This window comes from Eptesicus fuscus, chromosome 14, assembly GCF_027574615.1.
Source record: "Eptesicus fuscus isolate TK198812 chromosome 14, DD_ASM_mEF_20220401, whole genome shotgun sequence".
In the NCBI taxonomy this organism is placed as follows: domain Eukaryota; kingdom Metazoa; phylum Chordata; class Mammalia; order Chiroptera; family Vespertilionidae; genus Eptesicus; species Eptesicus fuscus.
Genome location: NC_072486.1, coordinates 60,896,524 through 60,918,549, shown reverse-complemented (window position 1 = coordinate 60,918,549; position 22,026 = coordinate 60,896,524). Strand labels below are relative to the sequence as shown.

The 22,026-nt window shown below is 36.7% G+C and overlaps 1 protein-coding gene and 1 pseudogene across 3 annotated transcripts in view; one reads left to right on the top strand and one right to left on the bottom strand.

Moving 5' to 3' along the window:
* The window catches only part of MKLN1 (muskelin 1), a 201,298-nt gene that overhangs the window by 70,629 nt on the left and 108,643 nt on the right, over positions 1-22,026 (top strand). For all 3 annotated transcript variants that reach the window (XM_054726677.1, XM_054726679.1, XM_054726678.1), the window contains exons 3-6: positions 4,446-4,588; positions 6,648-6,736; positions 18,604-18,713; positions 21,450-21,642. In XM_054726677.1, the coding sequence (XP_054582652.1) occupies positions 4,446-4,588; positions 6,648-6,736; positions 18,604-18,713; positions 21,450-21,642 (535 nt within the window). The remainder of the gene's footprint in view (positions 1-4,445; positions 4,589-6,647; positions 6,737-18,603; positions 18,714-21,449; positions 21,643-22,026) is intronic.
* Positions 13,322-22,026, bottom strand: part of LOC129151523 (putative 40S ribosomal protein S26-like 1) — an 81,934-nt pseudogene continuing 73,229 nt past the window's right edge.

Sequence of the window (22,026 nt, the reverse complement as noted above, 5' to 3'; positions counted from 1 at the left end):
TCATTTAGAATTGAAGGTCAGATAAAGAACTTACCATACAAGGAAAAAGCTAAAGAGTTCATCACCACCAAACCAATATTACATGATATGTTGAAGTGTCTTCTTTAAAAAGAAGGAAAAATAAGATAAAAAACATGAACAATAAAAAGGCAATAAATACATATCCATCAAGAATTGAATCTAAAAGTCAAAATAAATGAACAAGAATTTGTTATACATTTATTCTTGGCTACAGGGTGGCTAGGAAGAACTGGCTTGAGAATGAAGGTTGGGTCAGCCAACCAACAGTGTCAACCAAAGTCTGATTGACTGATTTGTAATCTCAGCACTGTCATTTATTAGCTGTGTAACTATAGTCAAGTTATTTAGCCTTTCCAAGCCACAATGTCTTCACCTGTGAAATGAGGATGAAGAGGATAATTGTTGTCCTTAAAATACTATTCCTGTTCCTCCTCCTAGTAAAATGAGATAATGCATGTTAAAATCTGAACAGTGTGACAGACAAGAGACTTACTGCTCACAAAATATTAGCTCTGATCTTATCTTTCATGTCATCACCACCTTCATTCTTTTATTTTGTTGAGATGAAATTCACACAACCTAAAATTAATAATTTTAAAGGGTACAATTCAGTAGTATTTAGTATATTCACAGTGTTGTATAACTATCACTTCTATCTAGTTCCAAAATATTTTCATCATCCCAAAGGAAATCTAGTATCAATTAAGCACTCTCCTTTTCCCCTTAACCCAGCTCCTGGCAACCATTAATCTGCTTTCTACCTCAATGGACTTAACTGTCCTGAATATTTTATGGAAATGGTACCATACAATATATGACCTTTGTGTTTGACTTGTTTCACTTAGCATGTTTTTGAGGTGCAGCCACATTGTAGCACATATCAGCACTCTATTTCTTTTTATGGCTGAATAATATAAATATTCCCTTTTGTTCATCCACTTATCAGTTGTTGGACATTTGGGTTGTTTACATTTTTTGGCCATTGTGAATAGTGCTGCTCTTAGCATTTATGTACAAGTGTTTGTTTGGATACCTTTTTCACTTTATATATACTAGAACTCCTGGGCCTTATAGTAAATTATATATTTAACTTTTTGAGGAGCTGCCATACTATATTCTACATTCTGCACTGTTTTACATTCCCACCAGCAATGTATGAGTTACAGTTTTTTTCAACTTCACTGATACTTACTGTTTTATTTTTATAATAGAGGCTGGGTGCACGAAATTTGTACACTTGCGGGGAGGTGGGAGGTCCCTAAGCCTGGATTGTTAGAGGGTACAGGCCAGGCTGAGAGACTCCACCGGTACATGATTGGGGCTGGGGAGGGATGTGGGAAGTTGGCCAGCTGGGGAGGGACTGCGGGAGGGCTCCAGGGCATGTCCAGCCTGTCTCACTCAGTCCCGATCGGGCGGATCCCAGCAGCAAGCTAACCTACCAGTCAGAGCATCTGCCTTTTGGTGGTCAGTGCACATCATAGCAAGTGGTTGAGCGGCCTTAGCATATCATTAGCATACTACGCTTTGGTTGAACTGCCGACTGGACACTTAGCATATTAGGCTTTTATTATATAGGATTATTAGTATAGCTATCCTAGTGGGTGTGAAGTTTTATTGCATTGTGGTTTTGATTTGCATTTTCCTGAGAACTAATGAACATTTTTTAACTTGTCCATTGGCCATTTGTTTATTTTCTTTGGTCAAAGGGCTATTGAGGTCCTTTGTCCATTTTTAAATTCGGTTTTCTATCTTTTTGTTGTTGGGCTATAAGAATTCTTTATATATTCTAGATATTAAACCCTTATCAGATATATTATTTGCAATTATTTCTATTCTGTAGGTTGTCTTTCTGATTTCTTGATAGTGTCCTTTGATACAGAAAACTTTAATTTTGATGAAGTTTCTTTATTTTATATTTTGTTGCTTGTACTTTTGGTGTCAATATCTAATAATTCATTGTCAAATTTCAAATCATGAAGATTTACTCATATTTTCATCTAAGAGTTTATGGTTTTAGCTCTTACATTTAGATCTTTGATCTTAGAGGATCCATTTGGATTAATTTGATTCATTTTGAGTTAATTTTTCTATATGGAATGAAGTAGGACCACCAACTTCATTCTGATCACCTTTATCACCTGTATTACCCATTGATATGAATCATGAAGCCACTACAGCATGATGAGTTGTTTTTCTGTATAGCTTTTTCCCCATGTATTCAGTCAGTGGTAGTTTCCTTTTTAATTTTTACTAGAGGCCTGGTGCACAGATTCGTGTACCGGTGGGGTCCCTCAGCCTGGCCTGCGGGGATCAGGCTAAAAACGGCTCTCCGACATCCCCCGAGGGGTCCCGGATTGCGAGAGGGCAGTTCTTGGGTGATGCACCCCAGAATCGGGCTCTCTCATCTCTGGTTCTGGGTGCGTCACCCAAGAACCGCAACTGCCAAGTCACCACAGCTCGGCAGCTCCTGCGTTGAGCATCTGCCCCCTGGTGGTCATTGCACATCATAGCTACCGGTCGGATGGTTGCTTAGGCTTTTATATACACTGAATGGCCAGATTATTATGATCTCTGAACGTATAATAATCTGGCCACTCAGTATGTATATGGAGACATGGGTGTTGGCCGGCCTGCCTGCTGGTTGAACTCCTAGTCGAGGGGACAATTTGCATATTAGCCTTTTATTATATAGGATATACAATGAGTGGCCAGATTATTATGTGTTCAGAGATCATAATCTGGCCACTAAGTGTATATAGATAATTGAAAATATTCTTCCTAATGTAAAATGTGTTTCCTAATTAAATAATAAAATAATCCCATCTTATCCTATCTAATAATAGACAAATATGCAAATTGACCATAACTCTGACACGCCCACAAGCCACGCCCACTATCCAATCAGAGCAAGTATGCAAATTAACCCAAACCAAGATGGCTACAGCCACAGAGAGTAAGGTTTCCTAGGTAACAGAGGAAGCCAAGCTTTCTGCCAGCCATTGCTGGCCTAAGCCTCCACTCAAGCTACAAAGTTTCAATTATAGAAGGTAAACAAATTCAAACAAATGGCGGCAGAATGGAGCTTGAGAGAGCAGGCCAGGGTTGCCGCTGGCAACAGGGGAAGCAAAGTTTTCCGCACACCCTGGCCGGGCCCACCTGCTTAAGGCAACAAAGTTTCAGTTATAACCCCAACACAAATGAATGGCTGCGGGCCTCGGAGGGAGCCCCAGGCTTGGCTCTGTTCCAGGCTACAAAGTTTCAATTGTAGAAGGAAAATAAATTCCAGATACCAGGGCCTCCGCTTGCGTTGCCAAGGGGCGTGGCCGGCCTGCAAACCACCACAGGCCCCTCGCTCAGGCCGCCCCACACCCCAAGGGAACCCCACCCTGATCAGGGACACCCTTCAGGGCAAACCAGCTGGCCCCCACCCCTGTACCAGGCCTCTATCCTATCTAATAAAAGAGTACTATGCAGATTGATCATCACTGCAACACACAATATAGCTGCCCTCATGTGGTCAAAGATCCTGCCCCCATGTGGACACAAGATGGCCACCACAAGATGGCCAGCAGGAGAGGGCAGTTGGGAGGCACCCGGCCTGCAAGGGAAGGCAGTTGAGAAGGACCAGGCCTGCAAGGGAGGGCAGTTGGAGGTGATCAACCCTGCAGGAGAGGGCAGTTAGGGGTAACCAGGCCGGCAGAGGAGGGAAGTTGGGGGCAAATAGGCTGGCAGCAGAGTGGTTAGGGGGTGATCAGGCTGGCAGGCAGAAGCAGTTAGGGGCAGTCAGGAAGGCAGGCAGGCAAGCAGTTGGGAGCCAGCAGTCCTGGATTGTGAGAGGGATCCCAGATTGGAGAGGGTACAGGCTGGGCTGAGGGACAACCCCCCTCCGTGCACGAATTTCGTGCACCGGGCCTCTAGTCCTGTGTATAGTAGGAAAATGTGAGTACATTAGACATGTTTATAGTAGGTCTGGGTGTTTTAATTTATAAAATTTGCAGCAGTGATTAGTAAATCTCCTGTTTGTTTCTAGGTTTAAATTTTATCACTGATTTTGAACATTGAATTTGCTATTATAGTCCATCAGAATATAATTGTTATTTTTGCATTATAATATTGTTTTATTTGGTTATTCATAGTCTGTTATGTCTTTTCTTGAGTGGTATTTCTTGATTATAAGTTGTCTACTAGTCCTTTTTTCCTCCTTCATCTACAGATGTATTTTCCGGGGGAAAAGTGGTATGTTATGGTAGCCTATATAAGGCTGTTGCATATAATTCTTAAGCATTAAAATAAAAATCTACCTGTGCAGGATGGACAGAATAGACCTTATATGTACTTATCTTATCTGTCCCAAATTTTAACTTTTAAAGTTGTCTCTTTGTTTTAAAAAGAGGAGTATATAATTTGGTCATTCCTTTTTTTAGTACTTGGTTCTGAAGCTTGAAAGGCCTGCTATAGTCCAGAATATCACATTTGGAAAATATGAGAAAACGCATGTCTGTAATTTGAAGAAATTTAAAGTCTTTGGTGGAATGAATGAAGAAAATATGACAGAGCTATTGTCCAGGTGAGTTATAATTATGGGATGGAAAGAGTTGTTTTCTAAACAAGGTGCAGTCTTAGTTTAGTCTTTTTGTATCTAAATCTGCATGGTTTGATTTTTCTTTCAAGGGAAGAAAGAATATTTCCACTATTCTATTTCTAGTGACTTATTTTAGTGTTATGGCTTGAGTTAGCTTTTTTTTAAAACAAACAAACAAACAAAAAAAACCCCCATCAGATTCTAGTTAATGTTTTTGGAGAATTGCATGGGTGGATTTCTCCAATGTTAGTGGGAGTGGGATTCTTATGATATCTTGAGAAAAGGAGTTTTTTAAGACTCCTAAGGGAGAATGAGATTTGGTAGAAAGGCTTATTTGCGTGAAATTACTTCCCTCAATTTCCAAAGTCCCATTTCTCTTAAACCAGTCCTGGAAAAGTTGCAGCTGGGGCTTCAGCAGAGCTAGAATCAAAGCCAGTGTCCAAAGTTTCTGTTCCATGGCAAAGGTGAGTCGGGCACAGCACCAGGCTAATTTTAGTCCATCAGTCCATTGTGTGTGGGGTCCACATGACTGTGGGCCATGTGGGCTAATGCAGGGGAGCTCACTCCTTGCAACAAGAGAGTCAAAAGTGCAATTGGGAACTCCCTTTGTTCAGGATTTTAAATAGTAAATCTTCCGGTGCTTGCAGTGGCTATGCCTATTCTAGCCCATGGTCTGTTTCCAGATATGGCTGACAGGTAAGCACCTTCCCACATCACCCAGATTTTACTGGGCATGTGTCTGTTGTCCAGTCCCTTCCCCCAGTGATCTGTGGGGAACAGACCAGGAGAGTGTTCAACTGCCGTTTCCTGGTAAAGCTGTACAAATGGCATGCCTGTGTAATTTAGCCTTCCCTTTGCTCCTTTTCTGTTAATTAACTAGTAACTTATATTATAATGGTATAAGTTAATATTAATTATAATGGTTAATTATAATGGTATCAGTTAATATTGTTACCAAACAAGAAAGAATAAAATTTTGTCTTTTTCTACTTATTTTTTAGTCTTCTTTTTTGGACTGTAATGACTTTAGAAATACTTTCAACTTTAACCAAATCTTTGCTATAATCTTTGCTATAAAAATATAGATTCTATGTATGGATGCATGGAACAGAATAACAGATCTCAATGGTGGAAAGGGGAGTGGAAGGGGACAGGAAGAGATAAACCAAAGAACATACATGCATATATGCATAGCTCATGGACATAGACAATAGCATGGGGAAGACCTGGGGTGGGGTTGGGTGGAGGGGGGCAAAAGGGGAGAAAATGGGAGACATCTGTAATACTGTAAATAATAAAAAATAAAAATTTATAGGTTTTATACAAAACATTAAAATTGGTTGCCCTATCCAGAAGTAATATTCTGTGAATTTACTCTAAATTGGAGACTAAAAAGAGAAAAAGTATCTGACTAGCACAGTGCCTCCCAGTTAGAAAGAGCTCAGAAAAATTGAGTTTTAACAACATAGACCACTAGGAATGAAAGGGTTAATTTACCTCATAGATAATGAAAAATCAAATAGCCAGTGGAATGGACAAATAAAGCCATGAGGTTTTAGAATATATTTGTGACATAGTGTGTCCCATTAGCACAATAGATTATATAAGTAAATATTACATTAGTACTGATTACATTTAAACTAATTACTTTTACATTAATTAAATAACTTAATTCTTTGACAAATTTTGGCCCAGTTTAAATTATAAGATATGAGGGTGAATTGTTTTCTTTTTATTTTCTTCTTGCTGCTTGAATATTTTGTTATATTCAGTTATACATTAAGGATGGTAGGTCATCACAGATTTCCATTTTTTTAATTAATATTGAACATTTTTCACTAGCTCTCATAATTAAGAGAATACAGTAATAATGCAGATGGTATGAATGTACACGTTTTGACCTATATTTTCATGTTCAACTACTTTGGTCATATATTTTTAGCATTATTTTAACCTTAAAATCTGAGGGTGGTACTAATCTGAGTTTTAGTGCAGTTACTAAATTATGAAATCAGATTTGACAATCTAATTTTTTCCCCCACAGTGGCTTAAAGAATGATTATAACAAAGAAACATTCACCTTGAAGCATAAAATTGATGAGCAGATGTTTCCTTGTCGATTCATCAAAATAGGTAAGGTTTTTAGCATTCTGAAGTATAAATAAATTCATAATACCATCGGTCAGCAAACTACTCCTGGCTGAATCCTGTGGGCCCCCTCTTTTTTAATTAAACATTGCCACACAGGTTGTTCACGTAATGTCTATGTCTGCTTTTGCACTACCAAGGTAAAGTTCAGTAGTTGCAAGAGACCACATAGCCCACAAAGCCCAAATGTTTCAAACTTTGTAAGAAAAGTTTTCTGACTCCTCCTTTGTAATTCTATAACTGACAGTTATTTGAAGTGGAACTGTTCCCAAATATTTTCTCATTTGAAAGTTTATTAGAAGATTTTATGAGATACAGTGATTTGATTGCCTTGATTGTTTTATTGAAGATTTATCAGTTCTAAAGCTGTAACATTTTACAATCAAATACTGATGAATTTCTTAAGGCAGTTTATTATATTCTCTATTCTGTTCTTTTGTATTTCATTGTCTTAGTGAAATGTTGCTCAAGCACATAAAACTAATTTCATGACCTTAAGTAATAAATTGCGGAGTATTGTTTGAAAAGTACTACCAAAGGCATGTATTTATTTACCAAGTGTTTTAGCTTGAGAAAATACTATAATGCCTCTTCAAAATTAATATTTTTAGGGTTATTTTATTTTCCTTTAAGATTTATTATTTAGAAGGTAGAAAAGTTAAGGACTGGAATATTTTAATTTCTATCTATATTGCATACCTTTGGAAATATGGTAAAATTGAGATTAAAGTGAATCAGAGCCCTCAGAGAATAATAATGAAAGCCAGAATCCCATGTTTTGATTTGGAAGATAATTACCTCTTTTGGAACAAGCAGTATACTTCATACTCATTCTTTACTATTCTATCAGGAGTTAGCCTGTTTATTTCATTAAGTCAAATAGTACTGTTGTGCAAAAAGAATATCTGAGGTCTTAATAAAGATTACCTATAGAGGGAAAACTTTTAAAAATAGTTGGGCTATCCAGTGTATTGTGGGTTGTTGTTTTTTGTAATTATAGTTTCAGTTATAATAAATAATTATAAATAAGAACCTGTGTCCTGTTTTCCTGTGAGAATTTATGAACAAGCAAAGTTTTTTTTAAAAGTATGTTTAACTCTTGGTTGTCTCTTCTTTTGTCAATGAATAATTCTTTTCTCAGCATGCAGACCACCTAGTTTTTACAGACTCTTGCGTAGATTTAACACTTCTATACTCATATATTTCAAATGTACAAGCAGTGAAAATATCATATTTTCACATAATATGAAACTAGAATTTATAGTTTTAAAGTACTTATTTAGCTTCTCTTTTGCTTATTCAGGCAAAATGAAGTGGTTTTTTTTGTGTTGTTTTTTAAGTTCTTTTCTTGGTGCTTTTTGTACCTTCCTTTTGGTCATTAGTTTTCTAGAAAATACATACTGATGCTTCTATAGTTCTTAATCCTCTAGTATCATTATTCATTAGAAGTATCAGTAAAAGTCTGTTTTTCATAGTTGCATAGTTTCTTTTCTTAAAATGTTATAAGAAGACAACTGAGGTTTCTTAGGGACCAATTAGATATTCATCTGCCTAAAGACAAGAATTTGGACCTTATTTCCAGCTCTTTCTATCAAACTTTTAATTATAGGATATAATGATTTTTTTTTACTTTACCCTGGTGGGTTAGTTTTATGGTATTCAGGCAAAATGTTAAATGGAGCTTCCCCCAAAATTGTAGACACTTACTAGCTCAGTTGATATTTAGGATATTAATATTTAGATAACTTCATATTTCTCACTTTTCTGTTAAAAAAAAACCTGTTAATGGTGCTCAGCAGTACCTTTGCTTTCCAACCTTTTTCCAACATTTTCTTGCTAAGTTTTTTTTTTTTAAAAAAAAGGAAAATGTGAAACTAAAAGCTTGTATGTTAGGTTAGTATTTCTAGTTTATTGCTATGATTCCTTTAAAAACTATGTCAATAAAGCACTTGAGTAATGGTTAGCTCTCTTTCGGTGGTGATTTAGCCCAGATAATTGTTTTACCTAGTTGGTATAAATTGTTAAATTTCTCCTTAAAAGAAAAAATGTTTTTGAGTACTTCATATTTATGGTCTACAATAATATGTTTGAAAGATCTTTCTTTATTTTTAAAAAGTTTATCCTTAAACAAATACAATTTTTAAAATATAATCAGCATTCAGTTAGTCACAGTAAGACTAACTCAATGGCAGATAATTTCCAGATTTGATAATGAATATAGCATCATTAGATTTGGCTTAAACCAAATTTAAGTAAGTCTTAAAAAGTAATTTAAGCTCATATTTATGAAAGATTGTTTCATTTTGAATGTATCTTTTTGTGCATTTTTATACTTATATTCAAATAGTTCTGGTTTACATGATTTCTTAAATGTAATATTTCGGGTACTACAGAAAATGAATATGCACAGATATAATTTGAATCATGTCATTTCAGCATTTATTATTTAGAGCTTCATATGTTTTATGTTTTTTTATAGTATGTAAGTGCTTTCAATGTGGTATCTCATTTGAACATTATACTGACAGATAAAATTTTTCCTTTTTTGATTGGGGATATTAACAATGGACCAAAGACATAGCATCTAGTATATGCTTACATATGTGCTTATATTGTTTTAAAGTAATAATAATAGTAGGTATTGTTTATGAAGCATCCACCTAACACTGTGTGAGATAGGTATTATTACACTCCCTTTACAGATGAGAAAAGTGAAGTTTAGAGGTTAAATGGCTGGACCAAAACCATACAGGTAGTAAAAAGTAGAGGTGGGATTCAAACTTAAGTCTACAGCCAAAGGTTGAATTCTCTTACTGTGTGATATATGTAAGTTTTGTTTCCTCAGGTAGATTGTGAAATCTTTGGGTTTAGTGACCCTGTATTCTGTTTACTCAAATTTCAAAAGCACCAAGCAAACTGCTTGCCTCATTAGAGACATTGTATATACACTTTTTGAGTTTATTGTACAGGAGTTTAGAAGGATTAATCAATGGTTTTATGAATTTGATGGAAGAAAAGTTGCATCTTTATCTTCTCTAACCTTAAATATATTTAACATTTCTTCCAATTATGAATATAGGCAATAATTCATAGTAATATTAGCAATAATTCATAGTAATATTGTGACTTGTCACAGATAGAAGTTACAGATTTTCCCCATCACTTTATAGCATGGCAAATATAAAAACTTTGAAATTGTAATTATTGGACTGGCCTCTAGATCTTGTTATCTAATGTATCAGTAAAAAAGCATATATCTTTACAATTTTGTTTTAGTTGAATTTAGAGTGGAGAGAGGGAGAGGGAGAGAGAGAGAGAGAAACATTGACGTGAGAGAGAAATATTGATCGGTTGCTCCACAAATATGCCCTAACCAGGATCAAATCCACAACCTGGGCATGTGCCCTGACCAAGTGGGAATCCCACCCACCACCTTTTGGTGAACAGGATGATGCTCCAACCAGCTGAGCCACCTGGACAGGGCAAGCATATACACTGAGTGGCCAGATTATTATGATCTCTGAATGCATAATAATCTGGCCACTCAGATTATATATATATTATTACTACATTAATTTCCCTTTTAATAGTACACTTTTAAAATGTTACCTTTCCACATGTTCTCATGAAGAGCCACCATCAGGGTACCTCCCCATCCCCAGACTTAGTACTCATCCTAGACTTGTAAATACTCCTGAGAATGCAGAATGCAGGCCGAATCCAGCCAGAGCTGAAGCTTCTCCCTAAAGCAACCACAACCATCCAAGCCACAAAAATCCCAGAACTCCATAGAAATCCAAGTCATCCTATCTGCCAAAAACCAGGACTCCCCCAGAATCTTTCTGAGTTCTCCCAAGTACCTTCTTTGAATTATATATATACACACACACACATATATGAGGCCCGGTGCATGAATTCGTGCATGGGTGGGGTCCGGCCAGCCTGGCCAGGGGGAGGGGATATGGACAGTTGGCCTGCCTGCCTGCTGGTCGAACTCCTGGTCAAGGGGACAATTTGTATATTAGCCTTTTATTATATAGGATATATACTGAGCGGCCAGATTATTATGTGTTCAGAGATCATAATAATCTGGCCACTCAGTGTATATTTTCTATATTATAATTTTGTTTATTGTTTTTATAACTATATTTCAATACAGTTGCTTTACTCTGTATTCCCATGTATTTTCCTTTATGTATTTAAATCCGAGGGGTGTTGGGTTATAGGGCTCACCAAACAGCCAAAGGGGGATTCATGGCACAAAAAAGGCAAAGAGTTCATTCAGGACTTATTGTGGAAGTTGAGAGTTGGCCTTAGGAGAAGCTAGATTTCAATAAGGCCTGTAACTAAAAGGAGAAGCTAGTAAAGAAGGGGAGTTGTTAGTTGGGACCCCAGATTCGAGAGAGCAAGTTAAAAATTCAGAAGGGAAAACTTCCTCAGTGGGAAATGAGAAAACATAAAGTGGAATGGGATGAGGCTATTGGTTACAGAGGACTAGAAGGGCTTACATCCTGATAAAATAACAGCTATGTGAAGAAATTAGCAAGGTTAGGTGGGGGCAAAGAAGGTACTTGGGAGAACTCAGAAAGATTCTGGGGGAGTCCTGGTTTTTGGCAGATAGGATGACTTGGATTTCTATGGAGTTCTGGGATTTTTGTGGCTTGGATGGTTGTGGTTGCTTTAGGGAGAAGCTTCAGCTCTGGCTGGATTCAGCTTGCATTCTGCATTCTCAGGAGTATTTACAAGTCTAGGATGAGTACTAAGTCTGGGGATGGGGAGGTACCCTGATGGTGGCTCTTCATGAGAACATGTGGAAAGGTAACATTTTAAAAGTGTACTATTAAAAGGGAAATTAATGTAGTAATAATAGCTAATAATAGGAGTAGTAGCTATCTTTTATTGAGCACTTACTATGTGCCAGTTACTGTGCTAAGTGCTTTGTGTACTCATCTGGTTGATTCTTTCAGAATGGTTAAACTTGAATTTTTAGGGACTTCCAGAGACTGATCTTAAAGTTACTAGCATCTTGTAATAGTTGTTTTTAGCCATCTAGACAAGAGTTTTCCAAGTGATACTACCGAAGTACATTGTGCCACAGATATGTTTAATTGTGTTGTGATGTTGACTCCCTACCCCCCTATTCCTGGAGTAATTGAGCCTGCAACCTAGTACCTACCCTTGTGTGCCTTTAAAATATTATCATTTTCTCTGCATGCCATTATGAAAAAGGATGAGAAGCCCTGATTCTGATCATATCTCTGTCTGATTGTCTCATGGGGAAAAACTGGTGGTTGGATCCTAGAATATAAACTCTTAGCCTTGGGAATGTGTGTTAGGAATTTCTAATCTTTTTATTTGAGGTGGGAGCAAAGGCATTATTCATTGGAGAACAAAGAATGTGTGCTTGTAGCTCCAATTCACATTTAGATTTCTGACATATAATACATAATATGTCTAATATGCATTATTAGTGTTGTTAATACCACCAAAAATTATTGGTGAAATTTTAAGTGGGAGTACTTCATTTTGTTCATTCTGTATATATCTCTTTAGTCTAAAACATTAACTGCAGTTGACCCTTGGACAACATGAGTTTGAACTGTGTGGGTCCACTTATATGCAGAACTTTTTCAGTACACTGTATAGAGTTGTCCCTTCATATCTGTGTTTCACATCTGCAGACTTAACCCAAATTCAGATCAAAAACCAGATTTTCTATCCAGGGCTGGGAATCCACGGCTGGCTCATACATTATTCTACACCATTTTACGTAAGGAACTTGACTATCTGCCAATGTGGCTATTAGCAGGGGGTCCTAGAACCATTCCCCTGTAGATGCTGAGGGACGACTGGGTTTTGGGGGGAGTCAAAAGTTATACATGGATTTTTAACTGTGCGTGGGCCAGTACCTCAGCCTTCATATTGTTTAAGAGTCAACTGTATATATATTTTTTAATCCTCACCCAACGATATGTTATTGTTATTGATTTCAGAGAGAGAGGGAGGGAGAGAGAGAGAGAGAGAGAGAGAGAGAGAGAGAGAGAGAGAGAAAGAGAGAGGAGAGAGAAAGAAACATCATTTGGTTGCCTCTTGTAGAAACCCTGACTGGGGATCGAACCCGCAACCTAGATATGTGCCCTGACTAGAAATTGTACCTGGGACCCTTCCTTGTACGGGATGATGCTCCAGCCAACTTAATCACACTAGCCAGTGCTCAACTGTATGTTCTTCATTCATCTATAATATATGATGTTTTTCTGATATAACTTCCTAATTAACCTCCAGCCCAACAATGTTCTTTGAAAGGTGTTAAGAATTAAAACTACCCTGGCCATGTGGCTCAGTTGGTTGAGTGTCGTCCTGTGCAACAAAAGGTCATTGATTTGATTCCCAGTCAGGGTACATGCCCGGGTTGCAAGGCTGGGTCTCCAGTAGGGGTGTGCAGGAGGCAGCTGATGGATGTTTCTCTCTCCCTCATCTCTAAAATCAATAAAAACTTTTTTTTTAAGGTACAATTACCATTTACTTTTTTCCAATAACTTTTTTTTCAGTTCTTAAGAACTTAGCTCCTTACATGGGCTTTGGTGGAGGTCGTGGGGCAGCATCCACAGATCTAAATCAGGGTGGGGGTGTTTGGTCCTTCTAGGCTTCATGAGAACGATTCCTGACTACCTTGCTGTGAATGGCAGAGCTCACATAGTAATGCAGCTTCACATACAGCTTGGGAAGCATATAGACACTGAAGACACTCACTTTGGGAATGTCCCAAATGACTGCAGCCTCTATGTTTCGAATGACAGACTTCTTATTAAGAAACTAGAGGCCTGATGCACGAAATTCCTGCAAGAGTAGGTCTTCCTTCCCCCGGCTGCCGCACCGGCTTCCCTCTGGCACCCAGAACCCGGGCTTCCCTCACAGCCCCTGCTGTGAGGACGTCGGTCTAATTAGCATATTATGCTTTTATTATTATAGATAGATGGTCTTGTCCTTGGGCACGCAGTGGGCGCAGTTGGTGCAACGAAAAAGCTACGCATGGCCATGGCCTTTTTTGGCATGAGCATTGTTCCTTCTGATCTTGGTCATCTTGGATGTGAGGACCTGAGAGCAATAAAAACATATTTTTTAAAAAGCAAACATAATTGCATGAAAGGTTTTAAAAAAAGAACATTTTATTGGGATTTGAATAGATATAATAGGAAGATTTTTTTTTCATCCTGATTTTATTGATCTTGGACCTAGAACTTGATCATGGATTTCAGATCTCTAACTAATATTATTTTTTTATTAAAATTTTTTAATGTTGACACAGATCTCTAACTAATATTAGATGTCTGTTTAAACTTGCAGACTATGTTCTTGGGGCCTTGGGTTTAGAATTCTATTTTATTCTGATTGTTATACTAGTTGATGATTATTACTGTGATGTAGTAGATAAGCTTTTTAAATGGTCCTGCCACATAAAGAAATGAATACCAAAACAATAATTTAATATTTGTTGCTATAAAACTTTTTTAAATTTATGTTTGCATATATAAACTAAAAGCCATATTAAATGTCCCAGGAATTTGTCATATAACGTAATGACTGGTTGCTATTGACTGTGTCTGTCTTCACTCACACAGCTTCTTTTGGCATCTAATACATCTTAGCTCATTGAGTCTTCGTTGGATATTTTTTTCCATTGCTTTTCAGAGTAGGAGAGAAGGGAGGGAGGGAGGAAGGGGTGGCGGGAGAGGTAGGGAAGGAGAGAGAGAAACATCGATATGAGAGACACATTGACTGGTTGCTTCCTGTACACATGCTCCCCGACTGGGCCAGGGAGCAAACCCGAAACCCAGGTAGGTACCCTTGACCAGGAATTGAACCTGAGACCCTTTGGTGCACAGGCTGATGCTCTAACCACTGAGCCACGCCAGCCAGGGCTTATTGAGTCTTGATATTGCTAAAAAAAAAAAAAAAGAGTAATGGACTTGGAAATTAGTTCCTTCAATGTTGATATAGTGGACTTTCTGTTTTGATAATTAAATTTGGTAAGTGTTAGTTTCTTAAAGATAGTCTCATTATTCACTTTGAACCATATCGGTGTTAAGTAAAATCATTTGGCCTGTCTTGCACTTTGAATTAATCTTTTATCCATGCATGGTTTTGTAACATCAATCATTGGTCATTTTGAAAACATGATTCACTGAGTTATGCAGATCTTTTAAATGTTAAAACATTTCATTGTATAATTTAAAAAAAATCACACTCAGTAACATCACCACCAGTCTCATCAGAAAAGTCATAAGTATTGGAAAGTAATTAAGATCACAGTGGTGGATACCAATTTTCAAAAATTCTAATTTTCCCGTGAGAGCTTGAATTTTATACTTGGCAACAAATACTGCCAGTTATTTTCTTTGAAATGACAGGTAAATATCTGGCATATACTAAATCTAAATAAATCATAGATAGTGAATCAAGAAAAAGTAGTTCCTGGGGGTCAGGGAACAGCAGGACAAATGGCTATTTTAGCTCACAACTTTCAACTGTACAGGTCCTTTTCCTTGCAGTAAACTTCATACTTTGGTACACAGCAAAGTACTTTGTGTGTAGTTCCCATTGTGTCACACAAAATATTAAAAAGATGTGTACTTAATGATAGGTATTATTAAAATTACTTTTTACTGCATCAGGGACATTCTTAAATGAATTGGCTTTTATGTTTTAGCTGCAAGTGTGTAATGGTGAGGAATACAGTACAATGTGTATCATATTAAGGAATTCTATGCACTTTCATTCCACTACTTTCCATGGTGCCAGCAGTCTTGGTCGTCATTGCTTTTGAACCGTGAGTGCAAATGTCAGTACATATGCACGCACACAAAAGTCCTAGTCTTATAAAAACTAGAGGCTCAGTGCACGAAATATGTGCACTCAGGGGGGGGGGTCCCCTCAGCCCAGCCTGTGCCCTCTTGCAGTCCGGGAGCACAGGGAGCGGGCCTAAGCCAGCAGTTGGACATCCTTAGCACTGCCGCGGAGGCAGGAGAGGCTCCTGCCACTGCCGCTGTGCTCACCAGCCATGAGCCCGGCTCAAGGCTTCTGGCTGAGCTGCGTGCCCCCTGTGGGAGTGCACCGACCACTAGGGGGCAGCTCCTGCATTGAGCGTCTGCCCCCTGGTGATCAGTGCACATCATAGCGACCAGTCATTCTGCCATTCGATCGATTTTGCATATTAGCCTTTTATTATATAGGATTTTTATATATGATAGTTTCGACTCTATGGGACCTCCTGAAATTATTGTTGGGATTTCCAGGAGCCCATGAATTGCATGTTAAAAACCTCTACTCTGTTCTATCATTACTGATTATCCTATTTTAAATTCCTCTAAATACTTAAGAGACTTTTTTTGATACACTCTTCTCTAATGATTTACCTTCCTTTCCCTCACTAATATCAAACTTATAGTTACTAAAAAAATAAACTTAAAGTTACTGTATTATTTTAGTATATTTGTTATTATTTTTATTATTTAGGGTATTTTTGTCTTACTTTCAGATTAGTTTTTTCAGTCACATGTCAAGGAAAAATGGATATATACCATTGGGGTTTTCATTGCAATTACATTTAATTTATAATTAATTTGACAGGAATTGACATGTTTACAAACATTTGCATTTTCCCATCTAGGAATATACTATGTCTGTCTATTTATTCAATTTTTAATTAAGATTTTATGTTTTTTTAAATAGCTCTTGTATATTTTAAAGTTTATTCTGAGATATTTTAAGCTTTCTTTGCTGTTATAAAGGGGACATTTTTATTATATTTTCTAGTGGGTTATTATAGGTGTAGGGAAAGTTGATTTTCATATGTTTACTTTGCGTACAAACTTAAGAATATTATTTTAGGTAGATAGCTATATCATTTGTAAATTATAGTGGTTTTTTTTTTAATTTGCATTTTTTCCCTTATTGCACTGGCGAAGATCTCCCATATAGTATTGAATTGTAGAGATATTGGGCTTCTTTGTCTTGTTGCTGACTTGAATAGCAATACTTAAAGTTTCTCCATTAGGTTTAATTTTTAAGGGTTTTTATACTTAAAAAATAACCTAGATAAGGAAGTTTTATTTTGCATTCTATTTATGATGTTTTTGTTAGTGACTAGAAATAAATTTTATTAGTTTACTGTGGCACCATTTGAGGTAATCAAATTTGTTTCTTCTTTACTTTGTCAACATTGTGAATTATATTAATACTAGATGCCCAGTGCATGAATCATGCACAGGGGATGGGGGAGCAGGGGGAGATGGGACCGCAGGAGGTTGGCCACTGGCCCCGAGGAGGGAGCTGGCCCACAGCCCCCCTGGGAAAGGGGCCGCATCCGCCACCACCCAACCCCGGTTCCCCATCCCACCCCAGGGCCTGAAGGCCCCAGCGGGGTTGGGAGAGAAGGCGGCAGTCCGACAGCGGCCCACCACTGTGTGGTTCCCTGCCTTACCCCCCCTCCTTCCCTCACTGCTGACAAACCCTTGTGTCGAAGGCTGACTTTCAATATATCACAGTGAGGGAGCTGCTCTGCTATGTACAAAACCCGACCCAGAAGCAGGTCTCTACAAATGGTTTAGCACCAGGGGCCGATGGGGGCCTGCTGGCTGGGGGAAGGGGCTGGGGGAGGTTGGCTGTGGGAGTGCACTGACCACCAGGGGTAGCTCCTGTGTTGAGCGTCTGCCCCCTGGTGGTCAGTGTGCGTCATAGCGACTGGTCGACCGGTCATTTGGTTGTAACAGTCGCTTAGGCTTTTATATATATAGATAGCTCCTATTATTTAACCATCCTTTTATTCATAGAATGAACACTACAATGGTTACAGTGAAAACCTGGTAGTATTTTTTGCAACTTAAAAAAAAAATTTTAATGTGTCTTCATAGTTGAGATTGGCCTTAAATTTTATTTCTTCTGGATTTGTTTTCAGGATTGTGCCACTTTGATAAGTAATTGACCTTTCAGTCTCTTTCTGATATAGTTTAAATTACATCATAATTATTTGTTTCTTGTGGGTTTGGTAGAATTTGCCTAAATCATCTAGCCCTGACCCTGTTTTTTTTGGGATGTGTAAATGGCCACTTCGACTTTATCTTACTATCTATATATATATATAAAAGCCTAATCGACTGGCTGACCAGCTGACAGTTTGACCGTCCTACTAGTAGCTATGATGCACACTGACCACTAGGGGGCAGATGCTCAATGCAGAAGCTGCTGAGCTGCAGTTCTTGAGTGATGCACCCGGAACCAGAGAGGAAGGAGCCCGATTCTGGGGTGCATCACCTGAGAACCGCCCTCTTGCAACCCCGGGCCCCTCAGGGGATGTCAGAGAGCCAGTTTTGGCTCTATCCCCACAGGCCAGGCCGAGGGACCTGGGCCTTTAGTCTATATATATAAAAGCCTAAGTGACCGGCCAGCCGACTGGCTGACCAGAAGCTATGACACGCACTGACCACCAGGGGCAGACGCTCAACACAGGAGCGGAAACTACAGGCATGGAAACATGGAACAGACTGATGAATCTCAGAGTGTGCGGGGGGAGATGGGAAGAGATTAACCAAAGATCTTATATGCATACTAGAGGGCCTCTAGTATTTTTATAATTAAAGAAACCTCATGATGGCAATCATGTTTCATTTTGCTCTTGTAGCCCCAGCACTTAATAGTACAGTGCTAGGTACCTAGAAAGTGTTGAGAGAAAATTTGTTGAATGACTCCTAATAGGCTTGAATAGTGATTTTACTTTGCTAAAGTTTTATTTGAACTATGTTAATTTTTTTATTTTTCTTTATTCCTTTTTTTTTTTTTTTTTCTCCTCAAAGTTCCACTCTTATCCTGGGGACCCAGCTTTAACTTTAGCATCTGGTATGTTGAACTTAGTGGCATTGATGATCCCGATGTAGTACAACCTTGTCTCAACTGGTATAGCAAGGTAGGACTGTATTTTAAAATCCTTATATCATGTTTCTAATACTTGTAAAGGAGAATTATGTTACTCTCTTGTCTTCATTGAGAATAATTTAAAATATTGAGAATAGTGATAATTATTATGATTAATCAACTAACTGTATTGCTCATTTATAGTCTCTCAGCTTCTAAGCAGCCTTTATTATTAAATCATTACCACTCTATGAGATAAGTATAGTTATTATCTATATTTTACAGATGATGAAATGGAACACTTAGAGGTTAAGTATTTTGCCTAAGATCACATAGTTATAAAGTGGTTAAGCCAGTATATAGACTTGGGCATTCTGGCTCCAGAATCTGCCATTTTATTATTATAATCTGACCATTAATTTTGTTTTTAACCTATGTTGATTGTAATTATTAAACACAGTTTTTAGTGGGGTAGTTTTGGTTCTGAATTGCTTTTATCATATATGCCTTCATTCCTATGAAAAATTCCTTTATAAGAATTTTTGCTTTTCCTTTTAAAGAAGTTGAAACAGTTTCTCTAAATATTATGATCTTGTGTTTATAGGAAAAAGAAAAATTAAATTTACAGTTTTTAAAAAAAATTTTTTTATTGATTTTAGAGAGGAAGGGAGCGGGAGAGAGCTAGAAACTCCAATGATGAGAGGGAATCATTGATCAACTGCCTCCTGCATACCCCCACTGGGAATTGAGTTGTGACCTCTTGGTTCATAGGTCGATGCTCAACCACTGAGCCACGCTGGCTGGGCATATTTAACAATTTTATTCATAGGTCATTTTATATGGATACAGACTGAGAAATGTGAGTTTAAATTATTGAGAACTAGACATTCTGTTTTTGTTTTTTTTTAAATATCTTTCATGCTTCATTTTTGTTTTTAATGTATATTTATTTGACTCTTGGCTAATTTGAGGGGAGGCCTCTTTCTTGTCAATCTGCTCACTAGTTCCTGATATTTTTATTTGTGAGTAAACTGATTTACTCATAGGAGATTGGGAAACAATATAATATTTTTGTATGGAATTTCAGCTTTTTTGGTCAGTTTAATTGAGAAACTTTTAACTAATTTATTTTGGGCAGTTGATTACATTCAATTTAAAATAGATGCTGACTTTTCTGTATTTTGCGTATATTTTTGGATCTCAATATTGTAAATTCTTTCAAGGTGAAGACGATATTTTTAAATGTTAAAAAACACCTTTACAGTGTAATTCACATAATAGATAGTAAGTCTTTGAAAGGTGCTTCTTTAAGTAAAAAAGATTTAGATTCTCTGGTAGTTGAATTTTCCCTTTAGCCTATGATATGAATATGTGTTTTCTTTAATAAATTCACATGGACTCTTGATATTTCAGGAAGTTGCAAATTTCACCTCTTTCCCCAACACTATGGAAAGATTATATTTGAGAACTTAAAATTGTTCAACCACATTCACTTTTCAAGTTCTCTATATTTACTCTGAACCTCTAGAAATTAAAATTAAATTCTTTACCCTCTGAGATTCAATTCTGTTTTGAAGCATTAAAATTCTATTATTTCATAAATCTTCTACTATGTATCTATATGCCACCTGATAGAAAATTTATATGGGGATGATTCAGACTCCTAAGGTCAACACAATAAGAAGGTATTACTGTTTAATATGGTTCTGGATAGTTATGATAAATCTTTATTTACAGGCCAAGGGTAAGAAATTAATAATGTAAAATTAGTTTGGATATAGAATCATTCTTTTATTATTTGATGAGGGAGAATCTTGGTTAACTATAGTGCTTAAGGAAGTATTTTCGATAACCTTTTATTAATAAAAAAAATCAGGCAACTGATTTTTTTTTTCTTGTGAAGCTTCCTAAAAGGTAGCATCTTATTTTCCTGCTTTATTAAAGGATATTGCTTACAAGTAAATCATATTTTTGTTTAATTATCATATATTGCTTCTGTGTCATTAGTTTTGTTCATTCTTATTTTAGAAAATTTGGAAATCTCAAAACGTATTCTTGAACTTACTTTTTATCTTTAAAAATTCTTTATATGAGCTTGTATTTTTGGCATTCATCCTATTACAGGAAAGATTTAGTAAATTAAACATTCCTGTTTTGGGATTCTAGTTTATTAAGATTTTTACTTATTGCTGTTTAAATAGATGAAGTAGTCGAGGGTTAGAAAAAATTATACAATTTAAGTAGTCTCTTTCTCATGATTTTGAGTCATAAAACCTTTTTGTGAATTTAAAATACATAAATATTTGTCATTCAAGTAATAATTTAATACCAAGAACCAAGAGTAAAAAGCATAATATAATTTATGTATATTATTTAATGGTTTCTAGTGGGGTAGAACCAACATTATAATCTGATTAGTAAAAGCCATAAAGTTATAATTTTTACAATCTTAAGTGGGTTTTCATAAATAGTTTTCCTGCTTTTCTTGAAAGTTCAGGCTCTAGAATTAGGTCTGGTTTCATCTCTTTATATATTTCATCTTCATGAAAGCTATATCTATATATCTTTATCTCATTCATATCTTTCTGTTACATACTCAGTGACCTTTGACAGGTTATTATAATTGACTATACATCAGTTTTGCCATTTAAAAGTGAAAATAACGATATAAGGAATAGGTTTAGCACATAATAAATGCTCACTTTAGGTTGGTTAGTTGTCACTTATATTCCTATAGTAATAACTAAGCAAATCTCTTCTTTTCATATTTTCTCTTGTGTTCCAGTAGTACCGTGAACAGGAAGCCATTCGTCTTTGCCTAAAACACTTTAGACAGCACAATTATACAGAAGCCTTTGAATCACTACAAAAGAAAACCAAGATTGCCCTGGAACATCCTATGTTAACAGATCTGCATGATAAACTGGTATTGAAGGGTGATTTTGATGCTTGTGAAGAGCTAATTGAAAAAGCTGTAAATGGTATGTTATAGACATTAAACTTAGTTGGTTATTAGTGTGATTTCAAATATATTCAAGAAACTTTAAAAAAGAATGTACGCTTATGTGAGTTATTTCCTTTTTTTCTTGTGTTTTTGTTGTTGTTGTTGTTTGTTTTTTACTCTGTAAAGATTGTTAGGTCCTTGGTTAGGGACCTCTTTTATTAAGATAGGTATACAATGTAATGAGACTTGAAAAACAAAAAAGAAGCACATTGAATCACATAGCTAAATCTAAGTTGTCTTCTTGGGAAATCATGCACTTATGAATGAATGATAACATTGACTAGCACTAAACCATGTGGAAAAGGCTTCTAATGTTATCCTCAGTATTAGTAGCTTATTTATTTATGTCATTTTTGTTGAT